General features: G+C 45.9%; 1 protein-coding gene across 1 annotated transcript in view; it reads left to right on the plus strand.

The window, feature by feature from the left end:
* The window catches only part of FLII (FLII actin remodeling protein), a 107614-nt gene that overhangs the window by 58380 nt on the left and 23798 nt on the right, over positions 1 to 25436 (plus strand). Inside the window, exons 11-18 of the mRNA XM_068243531.1 lie at positions 4132 to 4285; positions 5486 to 5619; positions 5757 to 5969; positions 12677 to 12856; positions 12949 to 13031; positions 13833 to 13907; positions 13998 to 14081; positions 17036 to 17207. Of these exons, the coding sequence (XP_068099632.1) occupies positions 4132 to 4285; positions 5486 to 5619; positions 5757 to 5969; positions 12677 to 12856; positions 12949 to 13031; positions 13833 to 13907; positions 13998 to 14081; positions 17036 to 17207 (1095 nt within the window). The remainder of the gene's footprint in view (positions 1 to 4131; positions 4286 to 5485; positions 5620 to 5756; positions 5970 to 12676; positions 12857 to 12948; positions 13032 to 13832; positions 13908 to 13997; positions 14082 to 17035; positions 17208 to 25436) is intronic.

A 25436-nucleotide genomic window follows, 5' to 3' on the forward strand; every position in this document is an offset into this window, starting at 1 on the left:
GTATACTGGATATAGCCAAAGAGACCTGGGAACAAGAAACCACTCCCCATAGAAGTGTAATAGAGCACATTTCCCTTATGCAGGAAAGAATAGCAGCAGTGATGCCCGTGGTCAGAGAACACTTGCAACGAGCTCAGGAAGCTCAAAGCCCTATATATAACAGGTCAGCAACAGTTAGGACTTTCAACCCTGGGGATCGGGTACTCGTGCTCATTCCCACAGTAGAAAGTAAGTTCCTGGCTAAATGGCAGGGCCCCTATGAGATCATTGAGAAGGTGGGGGAAGTAAATTACAAAGTATACCAACCGGGGAGACGAAAGCCAGAGCAAGTGTACCATGTCAACCTCATTAAGCCTTGGAAAGATAGAGTGGCCCTGGCTGCTACGGTGGTGTCACAGGAATCACGATGTGGGGGAGGTCCAGAAGTAACAATTGCTGATACCCTGTCCCCTTCCCAGAAACAGGAAGTTAAAGAGTTTTTGTTACGGAATAAAGACATATTTTCAGAGCTTCCAGGTTGCACTAGTGTGATACAGCATGATGTTGTTACTGATCCCTATGTACAAGTTCGTGTGAAACCTTACCGAATACCTGAGGCCCGTAGACAGGCAGTAGCAGAGGAGGTTCAGAGAATGCTAGAGCTGGGGATAATTGAAGAGTCTAACAGTGAGTGGAACAGTCCCATAGTTCTAGTCCCTAAGCCAGACGGGACCTTGAGGTTTTGCAACGATTTTCGAAAATTAAATGAGGCATCGAAATTTGACGCATTCCCCATGCCCAGGGTTGATGAATTAATTGAGAGGTTGGGCCCGGCCAGGTATATAACAACCCTTGATTTAACTAGGGGATATTGGCAGGTCCCTTTAACTGAGCAGGCCAAAGAGAAGACAGCATTTACCACTCCTGAGGGGTTATTTCATTACAAAAAAATGCCCTTTGGGTTGCAAGGGGCTCCTGCTACCTTTCAAAGAATGATGGACAGAATTCTCAAGCCCCATCAACACTTTGCTTCAGCTTATTTAGATGACATAGTCATATTTAGCCATGACTGGGACAGTCATCTGCCCAAAGTGCAGGCTGTCTTAGACTCCCTCAGAAAATGTGGACTGACAGCCAATCCAAAGAAATGTGCGGTAGGACTAGAGGAAGCCCGGTATTTAGGGTACACCATAGGGTGGGGTTTGATAAAGCCCCAAATAAACAAGGTTGAGGCAATTAGAGACTGGCCTCAGCCTAAAACAAAAAAACAAGTAAGGACTTTTTTAGGCCTGGTGGGTTATTACAGAAGGTTTTTGCCCAATTTTGCCACGGTAGCCACCCCAATTACTGACTTGACAAAAGGGAAAGACTCTGGTAAAATACACTGGGGCCCAGAGGCTGAGAAGGCATTTCAGGATCTTAAAACCCTTTTGTGCAGGGGTCCGGTGCTTATCACTCCTAACTTTAATAAAGAATTTGTTGTACAAACTGATGCTTCAAGTGTTGGGTTGGGAGCAGTGTTGTCTCAAGAAGTGGAAGGTGAGGAGCATCCGGTTGTGTATCTGAGTCGAAAACTGACACCTGCGGAGAGAAATTATAGTATTGTAGAGCGTGAATGCCTTGCTATCAAATGGGCTCTGGAGGCTCTCCGATACTACCTCCTGGGTCGTCAATTTCGTCTCATTACTGATCATGCTCCACTCACCTGGATGTGTAAAAATAAAGAGCAGAATGCCAGGGTAACACGTTGGTTCCTGGCACTACAGCCCTTCAGGTTCACTGTGGAACATAGGGCTGGGAAACTGCAAGGAAATGCTGATGCCCTCTCAAGGACACATTGTCTCATGGCAGAAGGTGTCCGAACCCATGGGCTCGAACAGAGGGGGGAGGTATGTGACAAAGTGGATAGAAAATATTTATGCACTTTGTCTGGAATGGTAGTAGATGGGAGGTATGTTGCACCCAGGATCCGACGCTACATGCAGTAGCAGCTCCAGAGTTTGTGTGGCTTGGTTATGTGAATAGCTAAGTCTCATTATTGGGCTGGAGCTGACCAGAAGCAAGGCGGGTGGGTGCTTCTGGTCGTCCTATCCTGGGTGGAATTGCACTCCGGGTTTTACCTCAACTGGTCAGCTTCACAGCTGACACATAAAAAAAGGTGATCACTTCCTGGTTGGTGAGTGTGTGTGAGCAGCATGGCTGCTAGTCAGAGACTCTGACCAAAACTGCTGGGAGTTATCCAGGATTGCATCATTCAAAGACTACCACCTTTCATATGGACTTTGCATGGAAAGTGCTGTTTGAAACTCGCTGCATATTAAGGTTTGCATTTGCTGTGGACTTACTATCTTCGAACTGTTTGTGTCACTTTGCTGTGAAATAAAAACACAAAGTTTTGCACCTTGAAACTGTGTCAGAGCCTGCTTCACTGTCTGCCAAGCCTACCAGTTGATGCTAGTCCCTCACAGTATGTATTGTGTAATGTATGTATCATAGTCCAGGGCAAATTTAGGGGGAAGCCAATTAACTTATCTGTATGGTTTTGGGTTGTGGGAGGAAACCAAAGTGCCCGGAGGAAACCCACGCAGACATGGGGAGAACATACAAACTCCTTGCAGAATTGACCCCCTTTCGCCTTCAGAACTGCCTTAAAGGGGCACTATGGCTAATTTCTTTGTTTTTTTTACACAGCCAATTCGTTTTACAGCTTTAGAGTGACATCGGCAGATTTACCTTACTGACGCGACTCAGACTAATCCATGTTGTAGTAGGAGGCATCTTTTTATGTTGTTGGAGCTGCCGTTATTGGCCACCCCTCTGGTCAGCTCAGTTAGGATCCTTCCATTTTCCAACTGCACTATTGTGCAGTTACAGTGGTCACCTGAATCTGCCATAAAGTGCTGGATGCGGCTGCTGTTGAGAGTGGGATGCATCCGCCTGCTGAGCAGGACGCAGCCGCATGGATTACGCTGATCGGCAAGGACCCCTGTAGCGAAGCTGGCAATGAAACCGACACCTATTATTGTCCGTTTCTATGGTTACCAGACTTCTCTTTTTTAACTGCGCAAGGCAGTGGCGGAATCAAAGAGCACAGGGGTCCTTGCCGGGCAGCGTAATCCGTGCGGCTGCGTCCTGCTCAGCACGACGGTTGCGTGCCACTCTGGACGGCGGCTGCGTCCCTCTCTCCACAGCGGCCGCATCCAGCATTTTACCGCAGATTCGGGTGACCTCTGTAACTGCACAGTAGTGCAGTTGGAAAATGGAAGGATCCTAACTGAGCTGACCAGAGGGGTGGCCAATAACGGCAGCTCCAACAACATAAAAAGATGCCTCCTACTACAACATGGATTAGTCTGAGTCGCATCAGTAAGGTGGTAAATCTGCCGACGTGACTCTAAAGCTGTAAAACGAATTGGCTGTGTGAAAAAATAATAATCTGCCACAGTACATGTTCCTAAATATGATACACATACAAATATTAATATTATAGTGACAAAAAACAAATAAATTAGCCATAGTGCCCCTTTAATTCTACGTGGCATTGATTGAACAAGGTGCTGAAAGCATTCTTTAGAAATGTTGGCCCATATTGATAGGATAGCATCTTGCAGTTGATGGAGATTTGTGGGATGCACATCCAGGGCAGGAAGCTCTTGTTCCATCACATCCCAAAGATGCTCTATTGGGTTGAGATCTGGAGACTGTGGGGGCCATTTTAGTACAATGAACTCATTGTCATGTTCAAGAAACCAATTTGAAATGATTGGAGCTTTGTGACATGGTGCGTTATCCTGCTGGAAGTAGCCATCAGAGGATGGGTACATGGTGGTCATGAAGGGATGGACATGGTCAGAAACAATGCTCAGGTAGCCCATGACATTTACACGATGCTCAATTAGCATTAAGGGGCCTAACGTGTGCCAAGATAACATCCCCTGCCATGTGATTGGTTGATTAGATAACTGCATTAATGAGAAATTTAACAGGTGTTCTTAATAATCCTTTAGGTGAGTATAGATGTGGTTGTTCTTGATGCTGATACATTGTGATACATTTTGGACGGCCAAAGTTTTATACCTGGGATTTTTATAAAAATGGCATTTTATGCCGTGGGGTCTTATCTTATCGTCTTCTTCTTGCGCCCTTATTTAGGTCCTTGACGTCCGGGAAAACCCGAGTCTGGTGATGCCCCCGAAACCAGCGGACCGCGCGTCCGAGTTCTACAACATCGATTTCTCCTTGCAGAACCAGCTGCGGCTGGCCGGAGCCTCTCCGGCGACCGTCGCTGCTGCCAGCGCTGCCGGAGGTAAGGGTAGATGGTGGTTGGGCAGATTGTTTGGATGTGTGTGCGAGCCTTTAGAGGAGATCTAGTTAAAGGTGGCCACTAACTGTCCAATTTCTAGTGAAAAATCGTTTGAGCGATCAGAAATTCAGCTTTGGCAGTGTACACTCTGTCGGTGATCAGGACCTGATTCTCTTGGGCGACATCGTTGAGCCGGGCAGCACACACGTGTCATCTGCGTAGCTGCAGGTGCGCTGTGTTGCTATGCGGGTGGGGGAGGGGGCACGGGGAGATAAGTGGCACAGGCATGACATCACGTGGGGGAGCGGTGTGAACTATGGCGTCACTGGGGTTGAGTACATTCGTCTGGCGGATCGCTGGCGGGTTGGGCGTTGGGGGTCGTTGGGTGCTGCACACCCACCTGATTGTTGGCTGAGGAAGTCGTTATCAGCCAACTTGATTCAGGCATCTGTAGGAGGCTTAAAGAGAATCTGTACCTTCTATTCATTATGTTCTCCTGGGCCCCTCTGTGCTGTTTCTGCCACTCCCTGCTGCAATCCTGGCTTGTAATTGCCATTTTTATCCAGTGTTTACAAACAAAAGACATAGCAAGTTATACGCTGAGAGTAGCTCAGTGTGTGAGTCATACAGAGTGTGCAGGGGGCCTGGAGAGGGTGTGTATAGCTTCTATCCAATCACAAGTAGCACAGCACATTCCAGCCTAACTGCCTCAGCCCGACAGAGGAGAGATTAGATCATATAACAAAGATAACACAGCCACTGTGCAACTAGAAAAGACTGCAGTACGACAGACCACATTAGAACAGGTATAGGAACTTATAGGATAGAAGAAATAAGGATGAAAATGTTGTTACAGAGTCTCTTTAAGTTGCGGCTGCCAAGCTTGAGGCGGGGCGTGGCAATGCAGGTGGGAGTGGCCAGAGCTTTGTAAGTCTTTAGAAACCTCGTGTATATGGTTTTAAAAGGCAACGGCTCCGATGAAGGCTTATTATAAGCCGAAAGCTTACTGTTTATTCATCTCTAAATTGGCCAATAAATGGTATCATCCTGATTCCAAACTCCTTGCTTTTACTGATGGCCAATATGGTACAACACTCCACTGGCTCTTCTTTATAAACTGTATATACATGATCAGAATATATCCCTTATAATGCTTCCTGTAGGTAAAATACACTCTGTTAATGCTATATTATCACCTTCCAGGCAGCACCCCAAAAGACCCGTCCGCCAGGAGGATGCGGCTGCGGAGGATGAAGGACTCCACCCAGGATGACCAGGCCAAGCAGGTGCTGAAGGGGATGTCTGATGTGGCCGAGGAGAAGAATAAGAAGATTCAGGTGAGGAGGACCAATTCCTCGACACTCCTTCATCTTCCTCACTTCTGTCCCTCTATGGAGTCATCACTACCAGAATGTGGTCCACAATTACTGGATGTCTGTTATTCATCTTCATCGTCTTATTCCTCTGCCTGCAGGAGAACGGGGACCCCAAATACACGGACCTGAAGACCCGCCGCTGGGACCAGGGCCTGGAGAAGCCTCATCTAGATTACTCCGAGTTCTTCACCGAGGACGTAGGCCAGATTCCAGGCATCACTGTCTGGCAGATCGAAAACTTTATCCCCATCCTGGTGGACGAGGCTTTCCATGGGAAATTCTACGAGGCGGACTGCTACATCGTGCTGAAGGTGAGTGAGGATTCCTCTGAGGAGGACTGGTACATCGTGCTGAAGGTGGGTGAGGGTTCCTCTGAGGAGGACTGCTACATTGTGCTGAAGGTGGTGGTTCCTCCGACGAGGACTGGTAGATTGTGCTGAAGGTGGGTGAGGGTTCCTCTGAGGAGGACTGCTACATCGTGCTGAAGGTGGTTGAGGGTTCCTCTGAGGAGGACTGCTACATTGTGCTGAAGGTGGGTGAGGGTTCCTCTGAGGAGAACTGCTACATCGTGGTGAAGGTGGGTGAGGGTTCCTCTGAGGAGGACTGCTACATCGTGGTGAAGGTGGGTGAGGGTTCCTCTGAGGAGGACTGGTACATCGTGCTGAAGGTGGGTGAGGGTTCCTCTGAGGAGGACTGGTACATCGTGCTGAAGGTGGGTGAGGGTTCCTCTGAGGAGGACTGCTACATTGTGCTGAAGGTGGGTGAGGGTTCCTCTAAGGAGGACTGCTACATTGTGCTGAAGGTGGGTGAGGGTTCCTCTGAGGAGGACTGCTACCAGGGCTGTGGAGTCGGAGTCGGTGCAATTTTTGGTGCCTGGAGTCGGAGTCGGGAAAAAATGCTTCGACTCCTAATGAATTTGTAACTGTAATTAAAATAGAAAACATGATAAAATGTTCTATTTCTCAGATGATAGTCATTAAAAATAATGTATACATACAGTAATAGCTGTGCTCAGTCCACAAAAATGAAATAAACCAATCAAAATTAGTTACTTGTGCTGCTTCAATAAAGCAGTCCCCGTATTTTTAAAGTCAGATATACTGATTGTGACTGTATATATGATGTGTACACAGGAATCTCTTATATATACTAAATAACATCTATGCTGTAAGAATAAAGCCTGATGTGTAGCCGTGTCACTAATAGAGATGGTCAATGAGATGGAAATAATTTGGCATTGATGCTGATTTATGCAAATGTATGCACTCTCTTTGCTTATGAAATAAAATAATTTGATTATTGTTAAAATTTGGTTTGGTGACTATGAATTAAAGGGTACCTGAGGCGAATTAAAAGAAAAGCTTTATACATACCTGGGGATTCCTCCAGCCCCCTTCAGGCCATTCAGTCCCTCGCTGTCGTCCTCCACCACCTGGATCTTCTGCTATGAGTCCCGGTAATTCAGCCAGTCAGCACAGTCCAGCCACGTGCTGCTCCCACAGCCAGGAACATTCTACACCTGCGCAATAGTGCTGCGCAGGTGTAGTACACTCCCGGCGGCGGAGTGTGTGCATGCGCACTACACCAGACTGGCTCAAGTACCTGGACTCATAGCAGAAGATCCAGGTGGCGGAGGAGGACAGCGAGGGACTGATTAGCCTGAAGGGGGCTGGAGGAAGCCCCAGGTATGTATAAAACTTTAATTTCATCTGTCTCAGGTTTACTTTGTTACACAGTAGTACTATACTCTACATATGCACTCCCCACAGAGCTGCAGGGAATCCACTGAGAATGCTGTGCACATTGAACACAGAGGTGTTGTCTGTTTACAATCTCCTCATTCCCCTGCAGAGTACCTGCACACCACTCTTACATGTACCCACACTTACACTGCCTAGGGCCTGATAGATGTTCTTTGTTCCGGTTTGTACCTTCTACAAGTACTCTTACCAAGGACTAGTTTTAGTCTAAAGGGAATAAATATAGTAGTCTACATATCCTTCTCACTTCAGTTGTCTAGTAAATATTCCTAAGCGTTGGCAGTTAAGAGACGAATTTAACGTTACATACTGTTAATCATCATAATTGTAATATGCAAATTAGAGGAGTCTGAGTCGAGGAGTCTGAGGCGGTGGAATCCTAAACTGAGGAGTCGGAGTCGGTGGATTTTTGGACCGACTCCACAGCCCTGACTGCTATATCATGCTGAATGTGGGAGAGAATCTAGCGATGTGTGGGCAGATCAACCAAGAGGACAAATCGAATCTGATCAGAGAGAGATCTGTTGGCTGCCTGCAGGCCGATTTCCAATCGATTTCAGCATGAAATATCTCAGTAATTGGCCTTGTAACTCCACCTGGCCGCTGTCCCCCCAAATTTTCATGTGCCCAACCCCCACCCCACGCCCAGGCATTCATATCTCACATGCTCCAGCTGCTGCTACTGTCCAGCCGGTCTTGCCTGTTGTCTCACCTTGAGCGCTCCATGTGGTTGCCGCCTATAGCATGATGTGCGTATCTCATGTCACACATTCACCTAGCGGTGAAGAAGCAGCCGATGAGACTGGGAAGCAGCTGGGGGGGGGAGTATTTACGGGCACCAGTGGGGCACATTTACATTTGGAGGGGGGGGGGGGGGAGTATTTACGGGCACCAGTGGGGCACATTTACATTTGGAAGAACAGCGGCCAGGGATTCCGTCGAGTTGGTTGGTCAGTGCAATATCACACACCGTTACTGATGCGTACCCGAGATTTCCCAGCATGCTCAATCGATCAGGCATGCTTGTTGCAGTACCAATTGTCACCCGATACAATTATCAAATCAGATGTTCGATGGGGGCCGCAAAATGGATAGATATATGGCCACCTTAAAGAGACTCTGAAGCGAGACTAAATTAATGATTTTACATTGTATTAATGTTAAGCACTATAGGGAATGCTGAACCGCCCCATCCCCGCGGCAAAACGAGTGGTTTATACCCCCCAAATCCCCCCTGCAAAATCCACGACTTTCTGGGTGGTGGATTTTGCTGCCCATGGAGGCAGAGCTTTCAGCTGTAGCTCTGCCTCCATGTGCGTCAATCTGCGTATATCTCCGCCTCTCCCCGCCCCTCTCAGTGAAGGAAGATTAAGAGGGGCGTGGAAAGGCGGCGATCAGCAGGGATTGACGCACCAAGAGGCGGAGCTACAGCCCTAAGATCCGCCTCAAGCAGGAAGCGCTCCCCGCTGTTAGCACAGGGGATTTGGGGGGTATAAACCCTTCGTTTTGCTGCGGGGATGCGGCGGTTTAGCACTAGCTATAGTGCTGAACATTAATAAAAAGGTAAAATCATTTATTTAATCTTGCTTCAGACTCTCTTTAACCATTTAAGCCTCCTGGACGTAGTAGCTACGTCCAGGAGGCCATGTGCGCGCCTGATCGCGCACGTGCGCTCCCGGCCGCGGATCGTTAGCCCAGGAATCAATCAATCGGGCCATGGTGATGATTGATTCCTCTCCCCTGCAGAAAAAGCGACTGCTTCTCTCGGAAGCTTCGCTTTTTCTGACTCTTGCGTCCCCCTACATCCCTCTAAGCGTATGTTACGCTTAGAGTGACGTCATGTAAACAAACTCATGGCTGCCATCTTGTGGCCAAAAAGTAAAACTACAACTTAATGTAAAAAAAATAAAATGTTTAATTAAAAAAAAAATATATATATATTTACCTAAGGGTCTAAACTTTTTAAATATCAATGTAAAGATGAAACCTTTCAATTTTTTTTTTTAATTATAAGCTTGTAAATAGTGATGGATGCAAAACGGAAAAAAATGCACTTTTATTTCCAAACAAAATATTGTCGCCATACATTGTGATAGGGACATAATTTAAATGGTGTAATAACCGGGACAAATGGGCAAATACAATATATGAGTTTTAATTATGGAGGCATGTACTATTTTAAAACTATGATGGACGAAAACTGACAAATAATGAATTTTTAACGTTTTTTTCTTATTCTTCGTGTTAAAATGCATTTACAGTAAAGTGGCTCTTAGCAAAATGTACCCCCCAAAGAAAGCCTAATTGGTGGCGGAAAAAACAAGATATAGATCAGTTCATTGTGATAAGTAGTTATAGGCTAATGAATGGGAGGTGAACATTGCTCGGATGCATAAAGTGAAAACGAGGGCTGAAGTGGTTAAGAGATGGTTGTGCATGAGGACGCTTGTATGTGGCTTGTGGCCTGCACAACCATGAGGGCCGCACTGTTGTCAGCCTTTGTGTCATTCAGGGAGGAGAAGCCATGACTGGTGCGCTTTGCACTGTTGTCAGTCTTTGTGTCATTCAGGGAGGAGGAGCCATGACTGGTGCGCTTTGCACTGTTGTCAGCCTTTGTGTCATTCAGGGAGCAGGAGCCATGACTGGTGCGCTTTGCACTGTTGTCAGCCTTTGTGTCATTCAGGGAGGAGGAGCCATGACTGGTGCGCTTTGACGGCGCTTTAGTTCAAATGTATTAAGAAATAAATAGCTTGAAATTTTGATTTCCTTTTTAACTTCTGAAGGTTTTACTCAAATTTTCATCAGTGTTTCTCCTGTCATCTGGTCCACCTCTCCGGATCCCTGACACCAGTAATTAACCCTTTCCAGTCCTGTGTCCGACAATATATAAATAAGAAACACCGAGAGCCCAATATAGTGTAGTATGTATTGGAAACCGTGGATAAATGTAAGTGTGAGATGAATATACTCACAAACATGGATTACCTCTTAGGCAACCACTGTAGATGCAGGTGAGGAGATTAGACCTGTCCTCACTCAGGATTAAGATGTCGCTCTCTGTAGATCAGGAAAGTAGGGGTAGGTCTCCCCTCCACCAGGGGTGGACACAGTATTATCGTAAGAGAACAGAGGCACCAGCAGGATAAAAGGTAATAAAAGTTTTAAAATTTGCTGGGAGGCAGTGGTGGACTTACCTCCAGAAAGCAGACCCAAAATACTGTCTGAATTAAACAAATACATTTAATATTGGTACCCCAAAAGATGCAACGCGTTTCGCAGGCACAGCCCGCTTCATCAGGCAATAAGATAGGGGACAAACAGTAGCTCGTCAGTAGCACGAATAGCGCCTCTGTGCCTGCGAAACGCGTTGCATCTTTTGGGGTACCAATAATAAATTTATTTGTTTAATTCAGACAGTATTTTGGGTCTGCTTTTTGGAGGTAGGTCCACCACTGCCTCCCAGCAAATTTTAAATTTTTTTTATTACCTTTTATCCTGCTGGCGCCTCTGTTCTCTTACTATAATACTGTGTCCGACAATGGCCATTTCCTCTAATATTGGACATAGTCTGACATGGGAAAAACTGGCTGCCGCTGCTAGATGGCGCTGTTGTCGCTGAAAATCCGGCACATCCACATCTCATTCAGATCAAAGTGTCAGACTATGTCCAACACTCTGATCGCCGCCGACCACACCCCTCGCCGCTGCGTCATGGAATATAAATATTATGCGAGCGTATTATGGCTGATCGTAGGGGCGTCGCTGACGGATGGGGTCCAGCACGCCGTCCCCCTATGTGAATCCTCTGACGCTGTGGCCCTCTCCAGCAGCATGGAGCGCTGCATACTAATGAACTTGCGCTCTCAAGAAAGAGGCGGAGCTACAGCGCACAAGCTGGTTCTGGCCCCACCTGCACCACTGAAGCTGGGTCATCTCTTCACTCTAGAGCGAGGAGATACAGAGCCTCTGGATCCCCTGCTCGCGATAGTTATTAATTGCTAGGGGGGGGGGGGGGGGTGATACGTGGTCGGGAAAAAGGTTTCAAAAGGGTTACTGGTCACAAGTTTAATTTGATCTCTCTGCTCTGTCAGCTCAGGAATCTTGGCAGAGCAGCTAATTTGTTAACACACGAGGTTAACCCTATGTCTGCTTCCATGAAAGCAGGAAGTAGACACACTGCAGATTTATTGCTGGATTCGTATCAACTGTAACAAAGAAATGTTTTTCTTTAAATGGGATTATGCTGTTGCCTATTTTATAGAGGCAGTTCTGATTTGAGATCGGCTTTAACCACTTCTGCCTACAGGGTTGAGATTTTTTTACATCTGAGCAACTTTCACCTCCCATTCATTTGCCAATAACTTTAGCACTACTCATCACAATGAATTGATCTATATCTTTTTTTTTTCCGCCACCAATTAGGCTTTCTGTGGGGGATACATTTTGATGAGAATTAATTTATTCTAAATCCATTTTAACAGGAATATTAAGAAAGAAATGGAAAAAAATAATTATTGCTCAGCTTTTGGCCATTATAGTTCGAAATTAATACATGCCACCATAATTAAAACCTATGTACTTTATTTACCAATTTGTCCCGCTTATTACACCATTTAAATTATGTCCCTATCACAATGTATGGCGCCGATATTCAATTTGGAAATAAAGGTGCATTTTCTCAATTTGCGTCCATCACTATTTACAAGCCCATAATTTAATAAATCATATTGATATACTCCTTTGACATGAATATTTAAAAAGTTCAGACCCTTAGGTAACTATTTTTTTTTTTTTAATTATTATTGTAATTTTTCATTTTATTTTTTATTAAAACTTGTATGTGGGTATTTTTGGTGTGGAAGGTAAATAGGGGTTTTTAAAGGTTTGAAAATGTATTTATTCAATTCTAAGTGTTTTTTGGTGTAGTTTGCTATTTGGCCACAAGATGGCCACAGTCAAAAAGTCCTGGGAGCGATCGATCTCGCTACCAGGAAGAAGTATGAAGACGGGGAACTTTTTGATCTCAGAAAAGCGGCTTTTCTCCGCGGGGGGTCCGATCAGTGAAAGGGATTCATTGATCGCTGGGCTAACTGCCAGCAGCGGGGGCACGGGAGCGCGCGCTACCCGCGGGAGTGCGCACAGCCTAACTGGACGAAAATTTTCGTCCAGTTAGGCTGAAGTGGTTAAATGTTGAGTAGTGCAGGATGAGAGCCTGTGTTTTCTCACTTATAACAGCTATGTGTTGTTGTCCTCGGCAGACATTCCTGGATGATAATGGGGGTCTACACTGGGAGATCTATTACTGGATCGGTCAGGAGGCCACACTAGACAAGAAGGCCTGTTCTGCCATCCACGCAGTCAATCTGCGCAATTACCTGGGGGCGGAGAGCCGCTCTGTCCGGGAGGAGATGGGAGATGAGAGCGAGGAGTTCAGCCAGGTGAGGCGATCTGTCAGATTTACCATCGGTGGGAATCTCGGGCTGTGTGCTGTACATATTCACAAGCTGGCCCGCTCTTGTGTCTCCTGCAGGTGTTTGACAATGAAATCTCTTACATAGAGGGAGGAACAGCCAGCGGATTCTACACCGTGGAGGACACACAGTACATCACCAGGTGAGGGCAGCAGAGAGACGGCACTTCCTGGCTCAGCACATGCTGGGGGCGTGTGATAATATACAAAGTACCCATGTCACAGGAAGTGAAAGAAATCTAGCCAATAGAAACGTAGCAGCTGTTGATACATCAGCTGAGAGCCGGCACTCCTAATCACAGCAGGCTCTGATCTGACTTGCGTTGTATTGAGAAATTGCAATAACGTGCCATATAGTGACAAAAAGCGTATCTGCTGGGAACTTTCTTTTTAAAGAGTTTTATTAAAAATGTAACAGATACACGATCGCACAGTTATATCACAGAAATACTGTGCATCAGAAAGACACTTCCGCTAATTCAGTATTCAAGGACACACTTTACACATAACTCCCAACTTTTTGAGATAAGAAAGCGGGACCTTTAAGCCACACCCCAAATCACACCCTCGACACACCCCTAGTCACGCATACTATAAAGATTTCATAAGAAAAATATGTTGTTTTATAATTCAGACCACACTGGTCCTTTCCATACTGGTTCATTTTCCTTCATATTAACATTTGAAAATAAGAAATGCATCAATGTAAAGGATGGGAATAAAGTTTAGAGTCAATTAAACACATTTTTGAGTAGATAAAATACACATATTACACAGATCTGTCTATCAGTCCTGAAAGGGGGACAAATGAGGACGACGGAGGGAGTTCCCAAAGAGGGACTGTCCCTCCAAAAGAGGGACAATTGGGAGCGATGCTTTACAGTTTATTTGGGGGAGTGGTTTCTTATATCACTGACCTCCTTACCATTGCTCTTTCTATCCAGGCTGTACCGTGTCTACGGCAAGAAGAACATCCGCCTGGAGCCAATGCCGCTGAAGTCGTCCTCGCTGGATCCGCGGTTTGTACCTTTCCCTTTCTTATACCCCAGAGAGCCGCGTGTGATGTCATAGAGGCGGGTTATGATGCCGCATGTCGTTGTACATTGCAGGTATGTCTACCTCCTGGATAATGGGCTGGAGATCTACATATGGAGAGGAGCGCAGGCAACGCTCAGCGGCACGACTAAGGCCAGGTAACGAGCACCGCCCTCCCAATCCGCTTCCTACTTCACGCCTGGCACACACCATGCAATGTTTAGTTCCTATTTCCCATTGAGGGGAACATTTTTTTACTGCTTACTGATTGCCAGCGACCGATCCCAATCTCAAATACTGGCTGTCATTCCATGTGTATGTTCTTTTGATTGATAATCGGAAAAATTGTTCGAAATCTGATTGGAATGGGAAAAACATTGCATACGTGCAGCCGATCGATATTCCGTGGCGCTGTACAAAGTAAGACAGAATCATAATTATACAGACAATGGTACACACCAGTGTACAGAATAGTCAGTACAAAATACAGAATTGGTAATGACAGTGACAAAAGTATCATGATGAATAAAATGAACAACAAATTCCAAGACACAAAGGGTGAGAGAGCTCTGCCCTTGTGACCTTACAATCTAAAGCATACATGTCAAAGTCCGGCCCGTGGGCCAAATCTGGCCCTCAGAGCCATTAAATTTGGCCCTCAAGTGGTTTCCCCACTTTGCATTATGTTTGGCCCGCTCTAGACCACCAGGGAAGCCATATTGGAGGTGAAGCCCTAGACCACCAGGGAATCCATATGGGGAGGTAGGGGGAATGAAATAGACACCAGGGAGCTGTATAGGGGAGGGAGGGGGCCACTAGACACCAGGGAACTGTATAGGGGAGGGAAGGGGCCACGAGACACCAGGGAACTGTATAGTGGAGGGAGGGGGTCACTAGACACCAGGGAACTGTATAGGGGAGGGAGGAGGACCACTAGACACCAGGGAACTGTATAGGGGAGGGAGGGGCCACTAGACACCAGGGAACTGTATAGGGGAGGGAAGGGGCCACGAGACACCAGGGAACTGTATAGGGGAGGGAGGGGCCACTAGACACCAGGGAGCTGTATAGGGAAGGGGGGCCACTAGACACAAGGAAACTGTATGGGAGGGTGGGGGCCACTAGACACCAGGAAACTGTATAGGGGAGGCAGGAGGGCCACCTGGGAACTGTATAAGGGAGGAAGGAGGCCAGTAGACATTGAGGTTGGCCTGCGATTAGGTCTCAGTGTACAATTTTGGCCCACTTTGTATTTGAGTTTGACACCTCTGATCTAAAGGAATAGGGAGAAACAAGAGGAGGGGTTCGTATACAATATTCACACCTAGAGGCAGTGTGTTTTAGGTTATCTAGTAGCAGTACAACTTGGCCTTAGGACAAATGGGAACTGACCTAATGAATGAGTGTATACTTGTCAGAAAAAGTGATTTTTTTTTTTTTTTTTTGAGGGCGCGGTCAAAGATATCAAAGGTTGGAGAGTGACGGATGTGTTCTGGAAGGGCATTTCAGAAGAGGGTTGAAGCATGTGAGAAGTCTTGTATACGTGAATGCGATCTGACCGCTCGCTCAGATAGGATCTGAAGTCAGAATTGCATAGTTATGTTTCACTTTTGTGTGTTAGCCGGGATCTCTCTCCTCCCTGTTTTATCTTATCCTGATTTTCCCACTTCTGTGTAATGAGTTACATACAATCCTGTATCCTCCCAGTATGGCAGAATCACTCTGCAACTCTGAGGACGTTGTATTTGGGAAACTAATGGCAATATCCGGCACTTCCTCTGCAGTATTTATTTATTGCTTCAGAGACAATGAGAAGCGAACGTTCTGAGGCCACACAGGTGAAGCGGGTTATTTGGGTGGCGGAGGCTCTATGGGAAAATGGCCGCTGCATAGACTGCAATGTTCAGTGTAGCTGTAGCGGTGCCCGGGGGTAATTTAAAATATTAGTATTGCCACCTGTACCCGAGAAATAACAGGGGAGCTGTATATAGCAATGTTGGCTACGTGGATTTCAACTGCTGATTATGACTGGAGGGTGGGAGGGGCATTTAGGGTTAGGCATCGGGGGAGGAGGGGCAGTTATGGTTAGGCATCAGGGGAGGAGGGGCAGTTAGGGTTAGGCATTGGGGGGTGGGAGGGGCAGTTAGGGTTAGGCAACAGAGGGTGGGAGGGGCAGTTAGGGTTAGGCATCGGGGGTGGGAGGGGCAGTTAGTGTTAGGCATTGGGGAGGAGGGGCAGTTAGGGTTAGGCGTCAGAGGAGGAGGGGCAGTTAGGGTTAGGCGTCAGAGGAGGAGGGGCAGTTAGGGTTAGGTGTCAGGGGAGGAGGGGCAGTTAGGGTTAGGCGTCAGGGGAGGAGGGGCAGTTAGGGTTAGGCATCGGGGAGGAGGGGCAGTTAGGCTTAGGCATTGGGGGAGGAGGCGCAGTTAGGGATAGGTATCAGGGGGGGGGGGGGGGGAGTGTCATTTAGGGCTAGGCATCGGTATTGGAGTGCACTGTGTTAGAATAGGGTTAGGTTTAGTGACAGTAAAATATCAGTAAAGTTTACCGATATTCTATTAGTGGCTATCTCCGGCACCCAAATTACAGTGGCGGTCTTTTTACATGCACGCCACACAGCACCTCTTTATTACGGCACTGTGCTGAAGCAGGGCAGTGGAGTTGGGGTCGAGGAGTCGCAGCAAATTTTGGGCACCTGGAGTCAGAGTTGGCGATTTCATAAACTGAGACGTTGGAGTCGGATGATTTTGTATTGATTCCACAGCCCTGTTCTGAAGGCAGCAATCCAAAATTCTTACAGTAGAAATCTCAGTCTGCACATGCTCAGTAGAATGCAGCCGCGTGAGGAGGAGGTCCTGCAGGAGCGGCTCCTTTCTATTGGGTATAGGCAGACGGTTCCTGCACATGCCCTGCAGGATGTAGCCGCGTGTGCATGGAGGAGGAAGCCCTGCAGGAGCGGCTCCATTCTATTGGGTATAGGCAGACTGTACCTGCCTGTGCATGTCCAGGACAAATGCCCTCATACACGGTGGTGCTGCGGCCATGTAACGCTTATCCTCCTGTGTTTCTTCAGAAGACCCCACACCATGATTCCTGCTCTGCTTCTCCTTTTTAGGCTTTTTGCTGAGAAGATTAATAAGAATGAACGGAAAGGGAAGGCGGAGATTGTTCTGCTGACGGAAGAACAGGAGACTCCGGAATTCTGGGAGGTTCTGGGCGGACAACCGGAGGAGATTAAACCGTGTGTCCCTGATGACTTCCAACCGCCCAAACCCAAACTCTATAAGGTACTTACAGGGTAGCTCCGTACATCCACAGCATAGGGACAGCTACGTACATCGGGGACAGAAAGCTGGCAATACGTGTATAGTTGTAAAATAATGACCAAATACCGTATCTTTCAGGATATAAGACGCACCTTTTCTCCCTAGAAAATGGGGAGAAAAAGTCCCTGTGTCTTATATGCCGAATACAGGGAGTTCCTGACTTACGAACCACCCCTTGATGCCGGGGATCCCTGTATTATCCCCCTGTGTGTCTCCCGCTCTGTGTGTAAGTATGAAAAGCGGCAATGCGGCTTACCTCATCAGCGGCTCCAGTGCTGAACACAGACTTATCCTCTCCTGCACAGCTCCCCTAGTGTCAGCTTCTGCTGATTGTGTCATCAGCAGCAACCGGCACTAGGGGAGCCATGAAGAAGAAGTCATTGTTTGCTGCTGGAGCCGCTGATGAGGTGAGCCGCATTGCCGCTTTTCATACTTACACACAGGGAGCGGGAGGGACAAAGGAGAGGACACACTGGGGACAGAAGAAAGTGACACTGGGGACACAGGAGGGCACAGTAATTGGGGGAGAATATCTTCAAGACGCTCCTGGAACATGGATGCACCAGGTTTAGTATATATTTTTTCCTTGGTCTTTGCCCTCTAAACCTCAATGCGTCTTATAGTCCAGAGTGTCTTATACGCCGAAAAATATGGGTAAATGCCAAATATTGGCCAAACAGCTGGATATTCAGAACATTATGTTGTGTATTCGCAGACTGCCTGCTTTTCTTTCCCTCCTTGCCTGTTAAGGTGACAGTGAAGCGAAGAAAAAAAACCAAACTCATGATGAAAGGAATTGGTTGTGTAATACAGATAATTACTAGAACATTAGTAGCAATTATATTTTTATAGATCAAAAACAGAAGTTGGAGGAGCACTCATCCATAGGAAGGAACTGTTGTGTGCCCAAGCCTTGGATCCCTGTATCCTCAGAATCCTCAGTAGTCAAATGTAGAAAGGAGGCTGGCACCACCAGAAGTAGAAAAGTAAAAATTAGCTCTTTATTGATCAGTCATAAAATGACAGCATGGTCAAAAATAAGGCTTTGGCGGCGACAGCCCGCTGTTTCGAGCTGCTATAGCTCTTTCTCAAGCCGAACAGCCCATACAATGTTAACAACAATGACCACACCCTTATATACTGGTCTATGCATCAATTAGCCAATCATTTCAAAATCAGAAACACCAATCAGAGTGCAAGGGCATGTGGATGGACCTGATGGGGAACAGGCAGTGTGTGATGTCATCAAAACATACCTCCCAGTCAGCTGACCAAGGACAGCCCATCGCAGCATGGCAGAGAAAGTTCCACATGTAAAAGCAGGAAGTGCACTGTAAACAAAGTTCACATGCACCAATAGGGACAGGCTCCAATGGCCCACCCATCTTAATATGGCATGGTAAACGCGTACAAATGTCCGCATAATACGCGTCCTATAGACGCGATATCAATGCATAATAGCCGCCGTAACTCGCCATCCAAACGCATTCTCAAAACAATGCGTACAAAAAGACGCATAATGCGTAATACTGGACGCTAGATAACCGCATGCCGCTACTAATGCCAACGCAATAATAATGCGTACAAACCGACGTAAAAACGCCCCCTGGCCGCATAACTCTATAATGGACGCGTACAAAAAGACGCATAACGCGTGGTACTGAACGCAACATAGTCGCATACTGTTCATACCAAATGCCACATTAATGCGAAAAAAACGTCGCAAAAATGCCTTCAGGGCGCATAAAAAATGGATGCACAAAAAGAGGATATAATGCATAGCAACATGGCGGGACTCAAATCAAGTCACGCCTAGAACTAATGCCCAACATTATACACGTGGAAATCGCATAACTAGAGAGAACAATTCTCACCAGGCCACAAAGTTCTTCCCTCCATCAGCTCACAGGGACTAAAGAAAGAGAGAAAACACATCACTGCAAAAAGTATCAGAGTATTCAAAAATATTATAATGCTCCCAACCAGTACTCCACACCCCCTAGCACAGCATAATAGTTGCCTCTTATCATAGTAAATATCCCACATCACTATTTACAGATTCAACAGGAAAATTAAACACAAAAACTTAGATCGTATTCCCTATTAAGTCCTCCCTTTCCCATCACATGCAACCTTCTAATCCACCAGGCCTCTCTTTTGGCCAACTCATCCTGTCTATTTAATCTCCCTCGCCAATTACTCGGAACACTGTCAATAACCTGAACTTTAAATTGGGACAAATTATGTCTAGCTGAAACAAAGTGGCTAGACACAGCCTGGGTCATATCCTTGCCACGTATGGCTGTCTTATGGCCAGACATTCTGACCTTCAAAGCATTGGTGGTCATACCCACGTATCCCAATCCACAGGGGCATTTAATTAAATACACTACGTAACTAGAATCACAGGTATATCTGTGTCTAACCGTGAATCTTTCCCCTGTGGTGGGATGCGTGAAAGACCCACCTTTAGCTATATGGCTACAAAGATGGCAACTGAGGCATGGAAAAGTACCATGTCTGTTTTGCGTGACCTGTGTCCTCGGCTGGTGATGATGGAAGACCTTGTCTCTAACAGTAGGGGCCCTTCTGAAAGACATTAATGGAGGGTACCTAAATTCAGGTATCGTGGGAAACGCATCTTGTAACAGATGCCAATGGTGTTGAATTGCCCGTCCAACCAGTTCGCTACACGTGTTGTATGTAGAGACAAATGGCATACGAAATTGCTTAAGATCACGACGAGTTTTATGATTTCTTGGAATCAGGGTCCTATCAGGATAACCCCTGTCCAAAAACTTTTGTTTCAATATATTCTTCTGAGTTACTGCCTCAGCATCACAAGAGACTATTTTTTCAACACGTTTTAACTGGCCGGTTGGAATGGCATTTTTTATTGGGGGAGGGTGGAAGCTTTGGTAGTGTAGCAATGAATTTCTATCGGTGGGTTTTACATATAAATTGGTAATTAATTTATCCTGTCTCCTAATAATGCGTGTGTCCAGAAAAGTTGCCTCACAGCTGTCTGCATGTACAGTTAGTCTAATCGCTGGACAACAAGAATGTAGGGAGGCAACAAAGTCAACGAGGGTCGAAAGTGGCCCCGCCCACAAACAAAAAATGTCGTCAATATATCTCCACCAGCACTTAGCGTGCCGGTGAAAAAGTGGGTGGGTGTATACAAAACTGTCTTCATACTGACCCATAAAAAGTCCCGCATAGGACGGGGCCACATTCGACCCCATCGCAGTACCTCGTCGCTGGACATAAAAGGAATCCTGAAAAGAAAAATAATTACGTCTCAAAATAATATTCAACAACTTCACAATGAACTGTCTCTGAGGTTCAGACATATCTGCATATTGCATCAAATACCATTCTACAGCCTCTACACCCCCATCATGAGGGATGGAGGTGTAGAGGCTCTCGACATCAAGAGTAACAAGGAGAGTCTCATCTCCAGAGATGTCAAGTGATCTCAATTTGGTAAGAAACATGTCAGTATCTCTAATGTAGGATGTAAGAGAGGTAACAATAGGTTGGAGTAGACGATCTACATATTGGGCAAGGGGTACAAATACAGAACCCACGCCGGCCACAATGGGTCTCCCCGGTGGCCGGCGTGGGTCCTTGTGTATTTTAGGAAGGGTGTAAAAAGTTGGGATCTTGGGTGAATCCTGTTGGAGGAAAGTAAAGAGGTTATCATCAATAATATTACAAGATTTCGCATCATCAAGTACAGATTTGATACACAGCTGCACTGCTCTTGTCGGGTCCCCCTCCACCTTAGCATATACATCCTGTTGTGCTAATTGTCCCAAGATCTCCTGTTCATAATACAATGTATCTAACACTACAACTGCACCTCCTTTATCTGCTGGACGTATTGTTATCTCCGTGCGTTGTCCTAGACCAACTAATGCTATATGCTCCTCCCTACTCAAATTAAAGTCCACACTAAAGGTACCGGCCCTTGACTCTATCCCACCAATCTCTTCCTTAACTCTCTCCATGAACACATCAATCATTGGGTGGCTAGGGGGTGTAAAACGACTTTTGTTCCTAAGTCCAGTGTTCCTCAGTGACAGCACATCCATGTTTTCTCTATTTTCCACCGGAAAGTCATGTCTAGTGCCAAAAAAATGCTTTAGTTTGATGTTACGGAAGAAGCGAAACAGTTCTTGATCAAGCACAAAAAAATCTGGTTTATGAGTCGGGCAAAAAGAGAGTCCATAATTCAGTACTCGTTCCTCAATGGTAGATAATTCATGGCTGGAGATATTCACTACTAGTGAGGGACCTTCTGGTCCTTTCTTTGTCTGAGGGTCATCTGGCCTTTGGTGCCTACTTTGCTTATACCTCCTGCCCCCTCTCCTTCTCCTCCTCCTCGGCCATTCGGTGAGACCTCCCGGGAGGATGGTAAAAAATCACTGGATGAGGATTGTGGCTCAGAGGTAACTGGTCTAGGGTCTCTCCGTTTAGGGCGTCCAGGTTTAGGATTCCTTCTGCCTCTCGAGGCTCCAGAGGCCCTTTGCCAGGCATAAACAGCCCGTGGTGTAATCTGAGAGATCACGATGATATTTCGATCTCTTGATCTCCTCACCATTTTTCCTGTACTCCTCCATCTTTTTGTTCAAGCCATCGACATATGACTGAAATTCCCCATCCGGCATACACTCCTTTAATCGATCACCAATGACATTGATCTTACTGTCGATAATGGGCAATTCTTTTTGGATCCGTGCCACCGTATGTATCATGGCATCAAAGGAGGCCTTATTCCATATCCTTGCCCATCCGGAACAGAAATCAACATCATCTGTAAACAGCATAGGGTAAATAGGGGAGCGTACTGCCCTGGGGATCTTTTTAGATTTACAATACTCCACCAAGGTTTTGGCATGCAAATCCAAATCAATGCGCCGTTTGCGTAAATTCTCCAACTCTCGTTTAACCGATTTAATATCCGGTGCTTGAAGAAAACCTGCTTCACCATCAAATCGTGCCATGATCCTGTTGGCCTGATCAGCAGTGTAGGATAAAGTTTCTGGGGTATCCCCAGTAATAATGTCCTCCATGGTGCTTGTCTCTCCGTGGATACAAGTACAGATCAAAAACAGAAGTTGGAGGAGCACTCATCCATAGGAAGGAACTGTTGTGTGCCCAAGCCTTGGATCCCTGTATCCTCAGAATCCTCAGTAGTCAAATGTAGAAAGGAGGCTGGCACCACCAGAAGTAGAAAAGTAAAAATTAGCTCTTTATTGATCAGTCATAAAATGACAGCATGGTCAAAAATAAGGCTTTGGCGGCGACAGCCCGCTGTTTCGAGCTGCTATAGCTCTTTCTCAAGCCGAACAGCCCATACAATGTTAACAACAATGACCACACCCTTATATACTGGTCTATGCATCAATTAGCCAATCATTTCAAAATCAGAAACACCAATCAGAGTGCAAGGGCATGTGGATGGACCTGATGGGGAACAGGCAGTGTGTGATGTCATCAAAACATACCTCCCAGTCAGCTGACCAAGGACAGCCCATCGCAGCATGGCAGAGAAAGTTCCACATGTAAAAGCAGGAAGTGCACTGTAAACAAAGTTCACATGCACCAATAGGGACAGGCTCCAATGGCCCACCCATCTTAATATGGCATGGTAAACGCGTACAAATGTCCGCATAATACGCGTCCTATAGACGCGATATCAATGCATAATAGCCGCCGTAACTCGCCATCCAAACGCATTCTCAAAACAATGCGTACAAAAAGACACATAATGCGTAATACTGGACGCTAGATAACCGCATGCCGCTACTAATGCCAACGCAATAATAATGCGTACAAACCAACGTAAAAACGCCCCCTGGCCGCATAACTCTATAATGGACGCGTACAAAAAGACGCATAACGCGTGGTACTGAACGCAACATAGTCGCATACTGTTCATACCAAATGCCACATTAATGCGAAAAAAACGTCGCAAAAATGCCTTCAGGGCGCATAAAAAATGGATGCACAAAAAGAGGATATAATGCATAGCAACATGGCGGGACTCAAATCAAGTCACGCCTAGAACTAATGCCCAACATTATACACGTGGAAATCGCATAACTAGAGAGAACAATTCTCACCAGGCCACAAAGTTCTTCCCTCCATCAGCTCACAGGGACTAAAGAAAGAGAGAAAACACATCACTGCAAAAAGTATCAGAGTATTCAAAAATATTATAATGCTCCCAACCAGTACTCCACACCCCCTAGCACAGCATAATAGTTGCCTCTTATCATAGTAAATATCCCACATCACTATTTACAGATTCAACAGGAAAATTAAACACAAAAACTTAGATCGTATTCCCTATTTAAGCAGCCCATACACTCAGCCGATTTTCTGGCCGACCGATCGATCGCGATCGATCGATCGATCGCAAATCGGTTGGTCAATCGACCGATCGACGGCCGATTTCGATCGATTTCGATGGATTTCCATCGAACTAGCAGGGTGGAAAATTTAGGTCGATCTGATGAGATTGCTTATCAGTTTGCATTGGCCTTAATGGAAATCTGATGGCAAAAAAATGCCATCAGATCGAATTTCAACAGATTTCAAACTGAAATCTATTGGAATTCTATCCTGGTAAAAAATGTTCTAAAAACGCATCAGATAGATCATCAGATGCATTTCTTATCTGTCTGCTGCCAATCTGACGAGTGTATGGGCACCTTAAGTCCTCCCTTTCCCATCACATGCAACCTTCTAATCCACCAGGCCTCTCTTTTGGCCAACTCATCCTGTCTATTTAATCTCCCTCGCCAATTACTCGGAACACTGTCAATAACCTGAACTTTAAATTGGGACAAATTATGTCTAGCTGAAACAAAGTGGCTAGACACAGCCTGGGTCATATCCTTATGGCCAGACATTCTGACCTTCAAAGCATTGGTGGTCATACCCACGTATCCCAATCCACAGGGGCATTTAATTAAATACACTACGTAACTAGAATCACAGGTATATCTGTGTCTAACCGTGAATCTTTCCCCTGTGGTGGGATGCGTGAAAGACCCACCTTTAGCTATATGGCTACAAAGATGGCAACTGAGGCATGGAAAAGTACCATGTCTGTTTTGCGTGACCTGTGTCCTCGGCTGGTGATGATGGAAGACCTTGTCTCTAACAGTAGGGGCCCTTCTGAAAGACATTAATGGAGGGTACCTAAATTCAGGTATCGTGGGAAACGCATCTTGTAACAGATGCCAATGGTGTCGAATTGCCCGTCCAACCAGTTCGCTACACGTGTTGTATGTAGAGACAAATGGCATACGAAATTGCTTAAGATCACGACGAGTTTTATGATTTCTTGGAATCAGGGTCCTATCAGGATAACCCCTGTCCAAAAACTTTTGTTTCAATATATTCTTCTGAGTTACTGCCTCAGCATCACAAGAGACTATTTTTTCAACACGTTTTAACTGGCCGGTTGGAATGGCATTTTTTATTGGGGGAGGGTGGAAACTTACCATGCCATATTAAGATGGGTGGGCCATTGGAGCCTGTCCCTATTGGTGCATGTGAACTTTGTTTACAGTGCACTTCCTGCTTTTACATGTGGAACTTTCTCTGCCATGCTGCGATGGGCTGTCCTTGGTCAGCTGACTGGGAGGTATGTTTTGATGACATCACACACTGCCTGTTCCCCATCAGGTCCATCCACATGCCCTTGCACTCTGATTGGTGTTTCTGATTTTGAAATGATTGGCTAATTGATGCATAGACCAGTATGTAAGGGTGTGGTCATTGTTGTTAACATTGTATGGGCTGTTCGGCTTGAGAAAGAGCTATAGCAGCTCGAAACAGCGGGCTGTCGCCGCCAAAGCCTTATTTTTGACCATGCTGTCATTTTATGACTGATCAATAAAGAGCTAATTTTTACTTTTCTACTTCTGGTGGTGCCAGCCTCCTTTCTACATTTGTCATATTTTATATATATATATATATATATATATATCTTTTTTAATAACATTGCATCATTCTCTAATAATTGCAGTTTCCACAATACACTCAGCATTTAAAGAGACACTGAAGCGTAAAAAAATGATATTATGATTTGTATGTGTAGTACAGCTAAGAAATAAAACATTAAGATCAGATACATCAGTCTAATTGTTTCCAGTACAGGAAGAGTTGAGA

Source organism: Hyperolius riggenbachi, chromosome 7 (assembly GCF_040937935.1).
Source record: "Hyperolius riggenbachi isolate aHypRig1 chromosome 7, aHypRig1.pri, whole genome shotgun sequence".
Lineage (NCBI taxonomy): Eukaryota > Metazoa > Chordata > Amphibia > Anura > Hyperoliidae > Hyperolius > Hyperolius riggenbachi.